The sequence below is a fragment of the Mobula birostris genome, chromosome 4, assembly GCF_030028105.1.
Source record: "Mobula birostris isolate sMobBir1 chromosome 4, sMobBir1.hap1, whole genome shotgun sequence".
Taxonomy (NCBI): domain Eukaryota; kingdom Metazoa; phylum Chordata; class Chondrichthyes; order Myliobatiformes; family Myliobatidae; genus Mobula; species Mobula birostris.
In genome coordinates, this window is record NC_092373.1 from 84,187,466 (window position 1) to 84,205,599 (window position 18,134).

Sequence of the window (18,134 nt, forward strand, 5' to 3'; positions counted from 1 at the left end):
CAGTGGCATTTGTAGCTTTTTAGTGTGTGTGAAATGTCTGCCATATTCCCTAGGTTGCAACAGAAAATACTTTGCCGTCACTAAATCATTTTAGGAAAGCCCCGAGATTGAGAGATACAGTAGAAATGCGAGCCCTGAACAATCAACTCAAATATATAAGCAATAAGATCTTTCTATATAAAATTTGGGTTTCCATGTTGAACTGGAACAAGTCCCCACTCGTTCACACCTTGCAAAATATGTGCTTTTTCATGCCAATATCGGGTGACTCATTTTAATGAGTTACTATCTTTTTGAATTTTCTATTTAAATAATATCAGAAGTATCAAAGCATCATGGTCATCATCTAATCTTTGCAGCACCTTTCTCCCACATTATATATCCCCAAATGTCTAGAACACAAGATACAAGTTATCTGTTATATTCATATCCATTGCTTCAGGTTGGTGGTGAGCCATGCATGCCTAAGTCCTGTGGTTTGAGTCTTAGCATGAGATGAGTTGGGTAATGTCAACTGAGAACATAAAATAAACACGAATAAATCTGGCCTGGTGCCCAGGATTAGAATCTGCCATGCTTTCCAATTCTGAGCAGAAGCTAATCCATACTTTAATCATCAGGCTCAGCAGCAGTATCTCCCAATTCTCACTGATCTGTTTCATCCCAAAAAGTAGGCACCTAGGTGAAGCAAGATATTGTTGCACGAAAAGTTCAGATGGATATTTTGGGGTGAGCTGTTCAGAATCTGGCATTTGTAGAGAGGAGTTAGAGATAGCGTATAACTTTTAGTTTAGTGAAAAAACAGCACCCAAAACTTTTGGCTGCTGCTAATTTTGACTTACTATGCAATACAGATGGACAGAGAATTTAAAAAGAGCAGCAAATCATGTACATGCTAACAGATAATTTTAGTGAGTACAAAATAGCAAACAAATAGAGCTTTATAGATGACTCTATTCTCAGTTCAAGTGGGAAGGAGGCAGAGTATTTAGGTCTGAAAAATTATGGGATCAGTAAATAAATGAAATAATGGGACCACCTAGAGAACCAAGTGGATTACAGGGTTACATAATAGTAAATATTATTTATTACATAGTAAATATTATTTATTACAAGAAACAGGGCATTTGGCTTCAAAGTCCATCTGGCTGGCTGCCGGTTACCAGTGGAGTTCCATAGGGATCGGTGTTGGAACCACTGCTTTTTATAATGTTTGTCAATGATTTGGACTATGGGATTAATGGATGTGTGGCTAAATTTGCCGATGATACAAAGATAGGTGGAGGTGCGGGTAGTGTTAAGGAAACAGAGAGCCTACAGAGAGACTTAATAGTTTAGGGGAATGGGCAAAAAAGTGGCAAATGAAATACAATTTTAGAAAGTGTACGGTCATGCACTTTGGTGGAAGAAATGGGCAGACCATTATTTAGATGGGGAGATAATTCAAAATGCAGAGATGCAAAGGGACTTGGAAGTCCTTCTGCAGGATACCCTAAAGGTTAACCTCCAGGATGAATCGCTGGTGAAGAAGGCGAATACAATGTTGGCATTCGTATAACAGCAGGGATGTGATGTTGAGGCTCTATAAGGCACGCATAAGACCACACTTGGAGTACTGTGTGCAATTTTTGGCTCCTTATTTTAGACAGGATATACTGACATTAGAGAGGGTTCAGAAAAGATTCATGAGAATGATTCCAGGAATGAAAGGGCTACCGTATGAGGAACGTCTGGCAGCTTTTCAGCTGCATTCCCTGGAGTTTGAGAGAATGACGGGAGATCTCAGAGAGACATTCTGAATGTTAAAAGGCCTGAACAGATCAGATATGGCAAAGTTATTTCCCATGGTAGGGGAATCTAGGACAAGAGGGCACGACTTTAGGATTGAAGGACCTCCATTTAGAACAGAGGTGCGGAGAAATTACTTTAGTCAGAGGGTGGTAAATCTGTGGAATTTATTGCTACGAGCGGCTGTGGAGGCCAAGTCATTGGGTGCATTTAAGGCAGAGAGAGATAGGTTCTTGATTAGCCAGGGCATCAGAGGGCATGGGGAGAAGGCAGGGGAGTAGGGATGACTGGAAGAATTGGATCAGCCCATGATTGAATGGCAGAGCAAAAACGATGGGCCGAATGGCCTACTTCTCCTCCTATATCTTATGGTCTTATCTTAATATCAACTGGAAAAATTTTGGGCTGAGATTCTTCTTCAGGACTGGAAAGGAAGGGGGAAGGCACCAGAATAAAAGGTTGGGGAGGGGAAGGAGGGCAAGTTAGAAGGTGATAAGTGAAGCCAGGTGGGTAAGAAAGGGAAAGGGCTGGAGGAGAAGAAGGAATCTGATAGGACCATGGGAGAAAGGAAAAGAGGAGGGACATCAGGGAGCTGATAGGCAGGTGAGGAGAGGTAAGAGGCTAGAGGGCAAATGGAAGACAAGGGAAAGGGAGGGGAAAAAAGAAAAAACAATACCGGAAGGAGAAATCGATGTTAATGCCATCAGGTTGGAGGCTACCTAGAAAGAACACAAGGGATTGCTCCTCCAATCTGAGAATGGCAGAAGAGGAGGTCATGGTCTGACATGTCAGAACAAGAATAGGGATAGGAATAAAAATGGTTAACCACTGGTAAATTCTGCTTTTAGTGGATGGATGGAGGTGCTCAACAAAGTGGTCCCCCAACTTACTTTGTGTTTTCACCAATGTACAAGAGACAGCATTGGGAACTCCGGATACAAAAGACAACCCCAAAAGATTTGCAGATGAAGTGTTGCCTCACCTGGAAGGACTGTTAGGGGCCCTGAATTGAAGTGAGGGAGAAGGTGAATGGACAAGTGTAGCATTTCACAAACAAGAGAAATACTGCAGATGCTGGAAATCCAAGCAACACTCACTTGCAGGGATATATGGAGTGGAGGAGCAACACTTCATATTCCGTTTTGGTAGCCTCCAACCTCATGGCATGAACAACGATTTCTTATTCCAGTAATTTTTTTTCTTTTCCCTTCCTCCTTCCCTCTTCTTCCATTCTCCACTGTGGCCTCTTGCTTCATCTGTTCACCTGTCTATCACCACCCCCGGTGCCCCTCCTTTTTCCCTTTCTCCCATGGTCCACTCTCCTCTCCTATCAAATTCCCTCTTCTCCAGCCCTTACTTTTTCCATCCACCTGGCTTCCCCTATCACCTTCTAGCTTGTCCTCCTTCCTCTCCCCCCCACCTTTTGCTTGGCATCCTCCCCTTTCGTTTCCAATCCTGATGAAGGGTCTCAGCCCAAAACGTCAACTGTCTATTCATTTTCATAGGCGTTGGCTGACCTGGTGATTTCCACTAGCATTTTGTGTGAGTTGCTCTGGATTTCCAGCATCTGCAAGATCTCCTGTGCTTAATCCCACTGTCAACAGCTTTTCCTTCAGCTCCACCTACTTCCTTCACATCAAAGATGAAGCAAGGAGAATTCAGATGGACCCAAGCTACGACTGTCTCTTACTCACCAGTGACAATGAACCTACAAGTTTTGTGTTTATGAAACTGTGTTCAAAGTTCCACTACTAAATCCCATCAGAAGGTGGAGGGGTCATAATTCCAAATTTACAAATTGCCCCCACAGCTTTGTTTCCACTTGTTTTCAAATATAAATATGCAAGTTCACCATTAAGTGTTATATTTTCTCTGCATGTACAGTGATATAAATTATCGCTTGGATACATTAAGAGGAACAAACACAAAGGTAATCTGACACTGCAGCTTCAGAGAAATGGCTGGATAAATGAACGTATAGCTCACTCTCCTTTTTCTCCCTCTGTCCCTCTGAATATACCTCTTGCCCATCCTCTGGGTCCCCCCTCCCTTGTCTTTCTTCCCAGACCTCCTGTCCCATGATCCTCTCGTATCCCCTTTTGCCAATCACCTGTCCAGCTCTTGGCTCCATCCCTCCCCCTCCTGTCTTCTCCTATCATTTTGGATCTCCCCCTCCCCCTCCCCCTCCAACTTTCAAATCCCTTACTCACTCTTCCTTCAGTTAGTCCTGACGAAGGGCCTCGGCCTGAAACGTCGACTGCACCTCTTCCTAGAGATGCTGCCTGGCCTGCTGCGTTCACCAGCAACTTTGATGTGTATAGCTCTGTGCTTTTTTTTTGGATCTCACTAAAGTCACTGAGAGATGGGTGAAATCCCAAGACACACTCTAATTCCTTAATATTTTCACCTATCTTGTACTTCACCTCTGTTAGTTTGACATTGAAGCTGCAATAGTTGTACATGGATGATCTTCAGGTTATAAATGCACAACTGAGCAAACATATGGAAAACCAGTGGTTTCAACTGTCTGGCTGCTGCAGCCATCTGATACCAGGCTGCATTTCCAAGCAGTGAACTGTTCAGGTAATTACAGGTCACATGAATGGAACCCTGACGTAACCAGGGATGGACTTGTAAGTACAAGGACATACCAATTCATTTAGTTTCCGCAGTCTCATCTTCCAGTCAATATCTGATTGGTACCTCTATTTGTCTACTTTATATCATGTCTCTCAAAACAGTTAGTCAAGAAAACCAAAGTTTGAAAGTTTCAGTTGAAGTACATGTCCTAAAGCATGAAAGAACATTTATATTGTTCCAAAATTATTTGCTTCCATTTCTAAAATTGTATCATTCTAACATAAAATAGCAATATGTAGTTTCGAACTTCAGCCTTCGGGTTAGGATGGTGAACTAAACTCTTAGTTCATTGAACCAGAAACTAGATACATGAAGACAAATGGCATACCTATGTAATATTGTAACTGCATTTCTTGGGTTGGACATATTGGCACATTTTGTTTACATAGTTCTCAAGTTGACCAAAGGACCTAAACCTGTGCTGAACTTCTCCAAGTCTTATATTAAATAACCTTAATTGCTGCATACAACCAGTCATGATTTCATTACATGAATATTGCCATTTTTGATTGTCTTTGTTGGAGAAAGTATCACTTCAGGATTCTAATAAACCACGCAGGTGAGAATATTCCAGGTTGAATCCTTGGTCTGCAACTGGCTATTACAACTAAGGAAGAAAAACACCAGCCAATGGTCCTTATTTGAATGATAACATTTGATCTTTGTTTGAAAATGTTTACACACATTAGATTACAGGAGGAACACACATCAAAGTTGCTGGTGAATGCAGCAGACGAGGCAGCATCTCTAGGAAGAGGTACAGTTGACGTTTTGGGCCGAGACTCTTCGTCAGGACTAACTGAAGGAAGAGCTAGCAAAACTTTCAAATCCCTTACTGGCCCGGGTGCTGGGAGTCCTTTATGACAGGTACTGCTTTCCTGTGACAACGTTCCATGTAGACGTGCTCAAAGGTGGGGAGGGCATTACTCATCATGATCTGGGCCATATCTACTCCTTTTTGTAGGATTTTCATTCAAGAACATTAATGTTTCCATATCAGGCCATGGTGCAATCAATCAATATACTCCGCACCACACATCCATAGAAGTTTGTCAAAGTTTTAGATGTCATGCTAAATCTTTGCAAACTCCTAAGGAAGCAGAGGTGTTGCCATGCTTTCTCTGTAATCGCACTTGCGTGCTGAGCCCAGGACAGATCCTCTGAAATGATAATACTGAGGATCTTAAAGTTGCTAACCCTCAGCACTTCTGATCCCCTGAGGATGATTGGTTTCCTCCTCCTGAAGTCAATAATCAGCTCCTTGGTCTTGCTGACATTGAGTGAAAGGTTGTTGCTATGGCACCACTTAGCCAGATTTTCAGTCTCCCTCCATTTGCTGAAAGAAGTGAAAGATTAAACTGATATTCATATTTAGTGGAAGAATAATGTTAGGAGGAACATCTGGAGTACAAATACTTCAAAGTGTGCTTTGATTTTGAGAAGGCTGTAAATAAGATCCAATGGAGGAGGTGGGTTAACAAGGTTAGAGCAAATAGAGCTAGTGATACTATACTATTATGAATTGAGAATTGGTTAATGAACAAAAGCAAATCTTTCTGAGGTCAGCACGCTATAACAAGGGATTATTCCAGGGATTGGCATTCTCAATTTATGATGATTTAAATCAACTATCATATTTTAAAGTTTGCTAAGAATACAAGACAAGACTAGATAGAATTTTAGTAAGGAAGAAGAATATAAAAAGTCCTCACAGGAATAAAAGCAAGTTGAGTCAGTGGAAAAGAAAATCGTGGGTACAAGATCATGAGAAAATCCATCTTGGTGCACCAGAAAAAAAAGAGTATTTTCTAAATTGTTGTGAATTGCTGATGCTTAAAGGTACAGCTGTGCATTTATATCACAATTCACTGAAAGCCAACATTCTGGTGCAGCAAGTAATGAGATAGGCAAATGGTACGTCAGTCTTTATTTAAGGAAGCTTTGACTGACAGCATACAATATCAACGGGATTAGACAAAGTCAACAAGGACTGATGTGAGGGGATCAAGTATCATATTTCCAAGTTTACTAATGATACAAAACCAAATTGAACTGTGAGCTGTAACTGAAAATAATGCTTCAAGATGATTTAGATTTCATTACAGAAAGTCCGCATGAAGTGAGCAAGTGGGAACAAAATATTATGTGAGTTTTTCCACACCAGTAGGAAGGATTGAGTTTAGTGATAGATTGGGAAATATTGACATATGAATGGAAGTGGGCACCCTTGCACACCAGTCACTGAAAACAATTATGCAGTAGCAGTAAGATAAGGCAGCCACTGATTTGAAAATCAGAACAGCTACAGATGCTAGAAGTTTGAAATAAATGTATGTCTTCATTGCAAGAAGATTTAAGCAAAGGAGAAAGAATATCTTACTGGAATTATCAGGACATCAGTTGGACCATACCCAGAGAATTGTGTGTAGTTTGATATCCTTATCATAAACTTGTTATAGGGAGGGTGTAACAAAAAAAACACCAGACTGGAATGGCCATATGGGGATAGACCAGGTGAACTAGGCCCATACTTACCGGAGTTTAGAAAAAATGAGAGGAAATCTCATTGAAGAGTACACAATTCAGAAAGGCCTCAACAGGTTTCAAGTGGTGAAGATACTTTTCTGGGTGAGGAGGAGTCTAGAACATGGAACATGTACAGCATATTATAGGTTCTTCAGCCCACAACGTTATGCTGACCATAAAACTACTCTATGATCAATCTAATCCACCTACACACCCATAACCCTCTATTTTTCTGGCATCCATGTGTCTATCTAAGAGACTCTTATATATCCCTATTGTACCATTATTCCTGGCAGTGTGTTCCATGCACCTACTACTGTGTAAAAGGACATCTTTCTTCCACTCACCTTTAATTAATGTTCTGTGACATTGGCCATTACCATTCTGGGGAAAAGATGCTGCTTGTCCACTCCATCCATGTCTCTCACAATCTTATACAACTCTCATTCTCCTTTGCTCCAAAGAGAAAGGCTCTAACTTGCTTAATCTTTCCTTGTGACATATTCTCTAATAGGGGTAGCATCCAGGTAAATCTCCTCTATACTTTCCTAAAACTTCCACTGACTTCCTATAATGAGATGACCAGAACTGAACACAATACTCTAAGTTTGGTCTAACCAGTGTTTTATAAAGCTGCAACATTACCTCATGGCTCTTGAACTCAATTCCCTGACTAATGAAGGTCAGCATGTCATATGCCTTCTTAACCATCCTATCAACATGTGCAGCAACTTTGAGGGAGCTATGGACTTGGTCTCTAAGATCTCTATGTTCCTCCACACTGCTATGAATCCTGCCATTGACCCTTACTCTACCTTCAAGTTCAATCCTTCAAATTGTAACACTTCACACTTTTTCGGATTGAACTCCACTTCTCTGCCCAGCTCCGTGTTCTGTTTATATCCCACTGAATCCTATGAAGACCTTCTACGCTGTCCATAACACCAACCTCTGTGCCATCTGCAAATTTACTAACCAACCCTTCCAAATGGAGCTAGAGTCTCACTTAGGGTAAGACATGTAAGACAGATTGAGAAGGTGATAGAGGCATACAGTCTCATGAAATTGACAACCTTTCGTCACCATGGCACTGAGGTTCTGGCAAATGGGATTATACAGAGGGTCAGCAAGGAAGGAGACCGCCACAACAACGGTTTCTGTACTGTATGACCTTATTTCTTCACTAAAAGAAAATAATTCTTCACCTAGAGGGTTATGAACCAATGCAATTCTTTACCATGGAGAAGGGTTAAATTTTAAGACAGAGTAAATTAACATTTTAGGGAGGGAGTGGTAATGTGGTGTTGAGTTAGAAGACTGGCAATTATTTTATTGAGTAACAGAGCATACCTGATGGGCTGAATAACCTATTTCCTGCTCTTATGCTTCTACAGGAGTTAAGATGACTCAATATAATTATATAGTGTTGTAATTAGATCACATTTGGAAATGTTGCGCAAAGCGTTGGTTGTCTTACCTCCCAAAAAAAAAGGAATTACTTAACAAAGAGGAAGTACAGCAAAATAATCACCAGACTGGCTCCACAGATGGCAAAAAACAGATCTCATTAAATAAAACTAACAGAGCTCACATGACACAAAAGGCTGAATGCAGGGAGAATATTTCACCTGGCCCAAGAGTAAGTAACTATTTAGAATAAAGTATCATAGTCTCATAATAAGCGCTTATCAGTCATGTACTTCTGAGATAAGAAAAAAACTTCATGTAGAGCGTAGTCCATCTTTGAAAGTGTGGAAGGTCAGTTATTAAATTCATTTAAAGCAGAGACTGATAGGTTTTTGGCTATTTATTTATTTAGAGATACAGAATGGTAACAGGCTCTTCAAACCCAAAGAGCTCGCACTGCCCAATTACACCCTTGCGACCAATTAATCTACTAATCTGTATGTCTTTGGAATATGGGAGGAAACAGGAGCGGTCACAGACAGAATGGACAAACAGTGGTGCAATTGAACCTGGGTCACTGGTACTGTAAAAATGCTGTGCTAACCACTATACAACCGTGCCACCCCAATTATGGGATTCAGGACAGTGGAGGGAAAAGGTGTTTAGTCACGATCTTGACGAGAGGCAGAGCAATCTCGATGGACCAACTGATCTAGTCTATCTCCATTTCGTATACATCATAGATGCGTTACACCAAATGACCAGTTTCTACATTTGGAAATTCTTAACATTGAGGGAGGAGGAGGAAAATACAAAAAAAAAGCACTTGTATTCAACTTAATGAATTCAGAGGGGGTTGAAGATGTACATCAATTGAGGTATCTACACTTTTTTCTACAGAGTTCTCAGTAAAGCAATAGAATTGAAAAATGAATTGGTTATTGCACTTTAAAGCTGCTGTTAAGCATGTCGTGTATTCCTTATTTTCGTTTTATCGCAAATTCGTTGCAGTACCTTGAATAGCTCCTATGTTTAAACATCACTACACCCTATGAACCAATATCATCCAGACAAAAGTGTCGCCTTATTCATTATTCCATCATGAGATATTCACTACCTCATAATACAAAAACAAACATTTAAATAGTGGAGGATTACAGGAGAACTGCCAGGCAAAATGAGATACTGAGGTGAACAGAAGTTTTTAATATACAATCTGAAGTTGAACAGAGGTGGTAAGGTTGAGTAATGGAATTACAGTGTGTAGAAAATAAACAGAGGGAGAGGAAAAAAAGTGCTTTTGGTGGACTGATTAAGATCAGGAATCCTGGTGAAGTATAAGAACTAAGAGGATTATGGAGACAGAGCTCTCAGGTGGGAGTGAGAGTGGAAGAGGGGTGCAAGACAGTATTTAAAATGTTTCTGGACCAGATGGAAATTGTAGGTCAGCAGAAAGAGGAATGAGAGGCAATCACACCAAGGTTCAGAGTACCTCCACCCTTCACTCATTCAGAAGTGCCACTTTCCAAGCTGCAAGCTAACGGTCCTTTCATTCTTTCTTTAGCCATGTTTATATTACTACAAATTTATTCATTACTCAGTTCATGCCATCCATTCTTCCGAGAGGCCAGTAAAAAGGACATTATTCAGGTATGTAGCTACAATTAATTCAGAGTGATATTGTGTGAATGAGGTGATTGTTTTATTATGTTTCTCTGCAGCATTGCACAGCTGAGGTCAACCCCATGCAAGGGCATGGATAAAACAAGGCAACACTTGTAAACTCCCACATCGCCACACACGGCGTTCATTTTCTTGTGCAAAAGCTCTGTCAATGTTCGTCTTAGTGGCAATATTAAAGCAAATTAGAGCAGCCTTACTCCATCCTACCTCCCTTGACCCTTCTCATAGTATTCCCCCAGTTTCAATCCTAGCTTTGGGAAAATGCAAGACTGATTATCTTAAGGGGGGGAGGGGGAGGAGGATGTTTGCAATTGTATGCTCTTGACATGGAATTAATATCCAAGTTCCGATCTAACAGATGACCACCCCTCATCCTAGGAAAGATGCGTGTCTGGAATGTGGATCCTAGAGGTTACTAGTACCATCTTCTCTCACAGCATTTAACAAATGTGAATAAAAGTAGACCATTTAGTCCTACAAAGCTGCTCCTACCAACCAATAAGCTGATGTTCACATCAAATCACTTTGTGATGCCTGAAGGTGAGAAAGTTCAAGAATATTGGTGGAGGAATGATCCTTCATTTGTGAAGATATTAAGAGGCATAGATTGAATGGGCAGACAGAGTTTTTCCCAGGATGGAAATGGCTAATACAAGGGCCAGAATATTAAGGTGAATGGGGAAAGTATATGGGGGATATCAGAGGTTAAGTTTTTTCCCCCACTCACAGAGTGGTGGGTGCATGGAACGCATTGTCCAGGGTGGTGGTAAAGGCAGATACATTAGATAGACACATGGATGATAGCAAAATGGAGGACGATATAGGAGGGAAGGATTAGACTAATAGGTTAAAAAATCAGCACAACTGTGAGCCGAAGGGTCTGTACTATGCTCTAGAGCACTATGTTCTATGCTCTATAGCAAGACAGAAGTATTTGCACTTATATAGCACCCTTCATTGCTGTAGAACATCTCAATTTGCTTCACAGCCAATTAAAAACCTTTTAAGTGTGGTCACTGTTTTAATACATGAAACAATTTGTAGAAATGAGAGAGAGGGAGAATAAGAGGGCGAGGGGGAATGAGAGGGATAGGGGGAGGTGCAAGATGTAATATGAGATCTTCTACATTAGATGTCCAGACAGTTAATAATCTGACAAAGGGTAACTGACTTTAAATATTTGTTCTGTATCTCTCACCACCAGTGTTATATGATTTTCCAGCAATGTGCGCTTTTAAGTTAAATAAAAAGGAAACAGGTGTAAACTAGCTCATTTAATCTTTTTATTCTTCCTTTAAAATTATTTCCTTGTAGCTCATGACTCAGGAATCATAAACCATTAATGTAGCAAAATTACAAACGTTAGAAATCTGCAGAAATTTAAGAGATGAGGGGCACAGAAAACAACAAGGATGGCTTGAGTAACAAATGAGTGGACTACCACGACTGTTCTGTCTTTAGCCCCAATGCTGTTCCAATGAATCTCAACATTTATTCAAGGAATAGCAACCAATGCTCAGACTTAGCACATTGCAGTCTTCCGCTAAACACTAAGTTTAATAATTTCAGATAATCTATCTTTGGTGAATTCTATCCCATTTTTCCAGCACCCAGATTTCTGCATCTCTTAGTAATTTCAACTTATACGCGCCTTCTAAATTAAATGTCCAGTCCCAAATGCCTCTGAGAAGATGATAGTGAGGTTCCTTTTCTTGAAGTGTTATAGCTCTTCCGGTTGTCTTAGCCAGAAAGCTTCGCAGTAGGCATAAACAAATTGGGCCAAAGGGTTCGTTGCCGTGCTGCATAGCTCTATAAATCTAAGATACTTCCTCAGAGTTGTTGAAGGAATTTCAGAATATAAACCCAGCATGAATGAAACATAATGACAATTTTCCAGATTATGAGGGTGCGTAACCTGCAGGTTAAGGTGCTTCAATGAACCTTAAGACCTTATCTCGATGGTAGAGGTTGCAGGTTTGGCAGGTGTGTTCAGAGCAGCCAAGGAAGCTAACTGCTATAGATGAGATCAATGTTACATCATGCAGTCACAGTGTGCAAGTGGTAGAAAGAATAAATGCTTCTTGTTGTGTTGGAGTACCAATCACCCAGGATGTTTGTCTTGATCCAGGCAAGTTAAGAACATCTGATCACATTCACAGCTAGTGCTTTGCAAATTATAACAAAGCCCTCAAATGTTAGGGGGTGAGTCACCCCCATGGAAAATATATTTAACAAGCAAAACAGGTTAAAGGTTCACTGTTTCCAAACTGATTTCAACACAATTGCTTCCATCAAATAACTGGCATAAATAGAACTAACTACACTACTGAAAATAGCCTCGAGAGAAAGGAGAAAGTGATTTCAAGTTGTCTCTATTATCAGTCACTATCACCATAATATTTTTGAGATGAGGAAAAGTGGCCTAGACAGAGCTTCATAAGTGGACAAATGTCTAAGAATGCCCTGTCCACAAAAAAACAGGCCAATTACCATTGTCTGAAGCTTACCATAATTCATCCACAGTGATACAAGGTTTTACTGACAGCGCTAATCAGCCAAAACTCAAAAAACCCCTGTTTATTGTTACACATTCTGGCTCTTGCCAGAAGTATTCAGTTCCAGACCATACAATTTGCACCTCAACCCCAAACACAGACAAAACAGTTACATTACGAACGTGAGATGGAAACACCTACCTCAGGGCAACTTTTAAACTGTGTGCACAATGAAGGACCATGAGTAAATTTGAAGTAAATCAATGGAAAAAGTCAACACTGTATTTAACTGTGATTCTTGAAGTCAATCTGCTTCTTGAAGCTGACAGAACTAAGTTGCTCAACAAAGCGGTCTCCCAGTCTACATTGGGTCACAATGCTGTAGAGTTGGCTGCACCAGGAGCACAGAATACAGTAGACAGCTCCAATGGACTTGCAGGTAAAGTGCCGCTTCACCCGCAAGGACTGTTCGGGCCACTTCCCTATTCTGACCACCGTCTGCTACGAAAGGTGTCTTCTCATGGCCACCCATTTTAATTTTTCTTCCCATTCTCATTCCAACATGTAGGTCTAAGGCTTCCTTTACTGCCACGAAGAAATCACTCTCAGGTTGGAGGAGCAACACCTCATTTTCTGTGTGAGTAGCTTCCAACCTGACAGCATGAACGATGATTTCTTGAACTTCCAGTAATTTCAACCCCTTTCTCTCTTTTTCCATTCCCCTTTCTGGCTCTCTTCTTACCCCTTTTCTTCTCATCTCTTGCCCATCACCCCCAAGGTCCACTCACCTGTTCTATTAGGTTCTGTATTCTTCAGCTCTTTACCTCTTCTACTTCACACCTCCAGCTCTCCATCACCCCTACTTCCACCCACCTTACCTGGTTTCACCTATCACTCAACATCTTGTACCCCCCACCCACTTTCTTACTCTGGCTTCTTTCCCCGCCCTTTTCAGTTCTGATGAAGGGTCTCAGCCTGAAAAGTCAACTCTTATTATTTGTCTCCATAGATGCTGCCTGATTTGCTGAGTTCCTCCACCATTTTGTGTGTGTTTGCTCTGGATTTTCAGCATTTGTAGAACCTCTTAAGCTTATGAGAAGCAGTATGCATTGTTTTATAGTAAGGCCTAGATAACACAGAGGTCTGTACTAAAATAGAACAATATTCACATGCAAACAGAGAGTCTGATAATATCTAAAAATGCTCTGCCTGATATTCATCAACTTCACTGCTAACCCAATCACACAGCATCGCTATCTTGAAAAATGGTAATATTCAAGTCTATTTATTTGGATGTAATCACTACAGGAGTGTAAGATTGTAAGATGACAGATAACTTACATTATATGCTAAAATTTTCTGTATGCAAAAAAAAAAGAGGCAATGTTGAATGAGGAAACATTTTATCCTACACTCTGTGGACAATTCTGATTTGATGGAGAATGGACGTGAAAGCACAGAGGAACAACTGGAGGAATTTCTGAAACGCTCGTTTGCTGCTGTCATTACTGCGTGGTCGGGAATCTTTCGGAGGGTAGGCCTCAAAATTCCCGGCTTTGCCTGCTGTTGGCGACCGAGGTTGAGGTCGAATCGTTCTGACAGAGATGGTGCTCAGTACTCAGTGCCGGAGAGCTGATCAGAGCTCAAAGTTTTCGGATGACTCAGAGTCGGACTGTGGTCGGCATGGCAGGGAGAGTTCTGCCTTCTCCCGTCTGCGTGGGATGTGGGACATTTGAGAGACTTTGAACTTTTACTGTGCTCATGGACTTCTTCATCAAGTTATGGTATTGTTGCACTGTTGTAACTATATGCTATAATTATGTGGTTTTGTCAGTTTTTTCAGTCTTGGTCTATCCTGTGTTTTGTGATATCACACCGGAGGAAATATTGTATCATTTCTTAATGCATACATACTAAATGACAATAAAAGAGGACTACGTGTCTTCACAGTACAATGTCATTGCTTTTAACTTAAGATAGTTAACAGAATTAGATTATTTAAGATTTTCACCAGTGTCACAGCAATGTTCAGGCAGGACAGACTGGATGCCTTGTCTACAGAGGTTACATGAGTGGAACTGAGAAATAAGAAAATGTTGAACATGATAATGGGATTCCCTATTGAATATTTAGAGGACACCTTCAGAGAGAACGTGATACTGGATCTCTTATTACAGAACAAGACAAGGTAGATGAAAGAAGTGTGTGTAGGGTACACTTTGGATCTAATGATCATGTCCATTAATTTCAAGATAATTATGGAGAAGGATAGGACTGATCTTCATGTTGAGATTCTAAATTAGGGAAAGCCTGATTTTAATGGTATCAAAAAGGATCTGGCAGATGTGTACTAGGATAAGTTGTTTTCTGGCAAAGGGATGTTTGGTAAATAAAACACGGAGAGTACAGAGTTTATATGTTCTTGTTAGAATAAAAGCCAAGACTAACTGGCTTAGGGGAATCTTGGTTTTCAAGGGATACTAAGGCCTTGGTTTAGAAGAAGAAAGTGCACAGCAGGCACAAGTGGCAAGGAACAATTGAGTTTAAGAAATACAAAAGACTTTTGAGGAAAATCAGGGAGGCTAAAAGAGGTACGAGGTTGCTCTGGCAGGCAAGGTGAAGGTGAACGATTTTGAATTTTGTTTTAATTAAAAAAAAGCTCTCTTACTTTATTTCGTTGCTTAAACGACACACGACGAAGACTTCTGATAACTGTGATTCGGCCTAGATTATTATTAATTGCAAGCTGTGTCATGTAACCTGACTTGGGCCAAGGCTTGGGCAAAAGTAACACGAGTCTAAGCCAATGACCCAGGCTGTTTGGCTGACAGATATCTAGTGAATGTCCTGCAATGGATACTCTCTGATTTTCTCCCTTTTGGATTGCCAACGAACAGAAAGTGACTATATGACAAATCATCCGTGCCCCAACCAAGTTCACGAGATCTGTGGTCAGTCATCTAATTAAAAAACATAGCAAGTCTGAGACTGCATTCAAAGGACTAACATCCACGTTAAAAAGAGTTGTAAAGAAAAAACAAGATTTTAAATTACAGGTTCCACAAAACAACTCTTACCTTGGTGAAGGCACCAAGACCCCCAGTCGCAGGTTTAGGGCTCTGGACCTTGGGATGACTTCCAATGGGACACAAAGGTGGCATAGCTGCAAAAAGCGCATCTTCCTGCTGAAAAAAAATGTAAATTCAATCTAGAAACAACTCACTGCAAACACTTAATTCTTTATGCAAACGAAGCAAACAAAAATGCAGCCCAGTCACACCGTGTTAAGAGATGGGCCAGTGCCCACAGATACAGACATAACAAATTTAAATTCAAGCAACACCAATAACTTATTGGTTGTCATCATTAGCTTTGGGCGACAGCCTGTGGCTTACAAGTAACAATAATAGGCATTCAACTATATGGTGACCAGTAACAATTTATTGTGGTGAGAATTATCACTATTTTAAATAGTAATCTAAAAGCATAATAAACTGGAAATTTAAAATAAAAGCCAGAGCTACTCAACAGGCAGGTTCCACCTTTAAGACTGAGGGAAAGAGAAAAGGATAACATATCCAAAGTATGTATTAATTTATTTATATATGTATTTATTGATTGATTGATTGAGATATAGTACAGAATAGGTTCTCCAGGCCCTTTGAGCCAGACTGCCCAGCAACACCTGATAGATCTTGGGACTGTGGGTGGAAACCACAGTACCCAGAGGAAACCCACTCAGTCATGGGGAGAACATACAAACTCCCTACAGGCATGACCTGTAACCAACCATATGTGCCAACTGTACTTTTTCCATAGATGCTGTCCGGACTGCTGAATTCCTCCAGCATTTTGTGTGTGTTGATAGAATTTGTTAGACTGTATAAATATATTGGCTAAAACAATTGCAACAAAAATTTATTTTGTCACGCCTGAATCAGCTCCACATTCAAGTCTTTCAACTCACTTTAACAAGTTGCACATCTGTAAGCTTCAGGCCATCTAAAATTCAACTGCTGTGACCCTTCCCTCTACTCCCACTCAACGTTCACTCCTGTGTTCAACAGCCTGTGCTTACAGTCCCTTTATACTTTCAGTTTATAATTTCCATGAATGACCTTGTCCCTACACTTCCTTCTACTCCCCCATTCACTTATCATATCTGTCATTGGTACTGGACATTATCATCCCTCTATGTAGCCACCATGGCTCCATACACATTGCTGGCCATATCAAGCAGGAAGTTTTAGATCCCTTTACAAAATTCCTAGAACATTTCTCTTTTATCCTTTAAAGATCCAATCTAAAACTGCACATACTCTTCAACATAGCATCCATTTTCTACCTGATTATACTATCTTGAGATGTTTTCAGATATTAACAGGTATATATAAAACAAACCATACAGACCTACAGCAAAGAAGCAGGCCAATCAGCCCACCAAGTCCATGTTGCCTGTTGTACCCAAACCCTATTTGCCCACATTAGGGCCACAGCTCTTTCCAGATGCTTCTTAAATGTTGTGAGATCTCCTCAGCAATCCAAACTCCAATCACCTCTGAGAAAGAGGTTCTTCCTCAGATCGTCTCTAAACTTCCTACCTCTCACTTTAATCCCATGCCCTCTTGTCCCATGTTGAGTGATATATTTTGGGAAGGCAATCAAGGGTAGGAATACAGAATAAATGATAGGGCCCCACCCCATGTGATAGAGATTTGTTACCATCTACCCTACCTATTCACTACATAACACCTATCAGGTCAGATCTCATCCTCTTCCACTCTAAGGAAAGCAAACCCAGCCAATCCACTCCCTCATTGTAACCATAACGCTCCATCCAGGTAACATGTTGGTGAATCTCCCTTGCACCCTCTCCAGCACAACCGCATCTTTCCTACAGAGTGATGACCAGACCGGCACACGTTATTCCAGCAATGGTGTTACCATTATTTTATAAATCTGTAACACGGCATTTCATCTCTTGTATTCTATACTACAACTGATGAAGACAAGTATCCCATATGCTTCCTTGACCACCTTAAACACAATTGGAAACTTTCAGGCACCTATGGACTTGGATCTCAAGGTCCCTATATTTATCAAGACTCCCTGGGGCCCGACGATTTATTGTGCACATCTTATCCTTGTTTGCCTTCCCAAAATGGATCAGCTTGTACCTATCAGAATTAAATTCCATTTACTATTGCTCTGCCTGACTGTGACCTATATTATGCTGTTGCCTTAAACAACCTTCCTCATTACCTACATCAATTTTCACATTATCAGTAAAAACTTATTGTCATACCTTGTCCCTTCACATCCAAGTCATTAATGTGCATCACAAAACATCAAGGGTCTCAGTGACAATCCTCTGGTACAGCACAGTTCACAGATTTATAATCAGAAAAGCAATCCTCCACTACCTGCCGGGACTTGAGAAACTCAGTTACAGAGAAAGGTTGAATAGGTTGGGACTTTATTCCCTGGAGCGTAGAAGAATAAGGGGAGATTTGATGGAGGTATATAAAATTATGATGGGTATAGATAGAGTGAATGCAAGCAGGCTTTTTCCACTGAGGCAAGGGGAGAAAAAAA

The 18,134-nt window shown here is 40.6% G+C and overlaps 1 protein-coding gene across 4 annotated transcripts in view; it reads right to left on the reverse strand.

The window, feature by feature from the left end:
• Positions 1-18,134, reverse strand: part of yeats2 (YEATS domain containing 2) — a 173,507-nt gene that overhangs the window by 96,719 nt on the left and 58,654 nt on the right. For 3 of the 4 annotated variants that reach the window (XM_072255690.1, XM_072255691.1, XM_072255689.1), the window contains one exon: positions 15,617-15,724. In XM_072255690.1, the coding sequence (XP_072111791.1) occupies positions 15,617-15,724 (108 nt within the window). The remainder of the gene's footprint in view (positions 1-15,616; positions 15,725-18,134) is intronic. The other variant, XM_072255692.1, reaches the window with a different exon arrangement.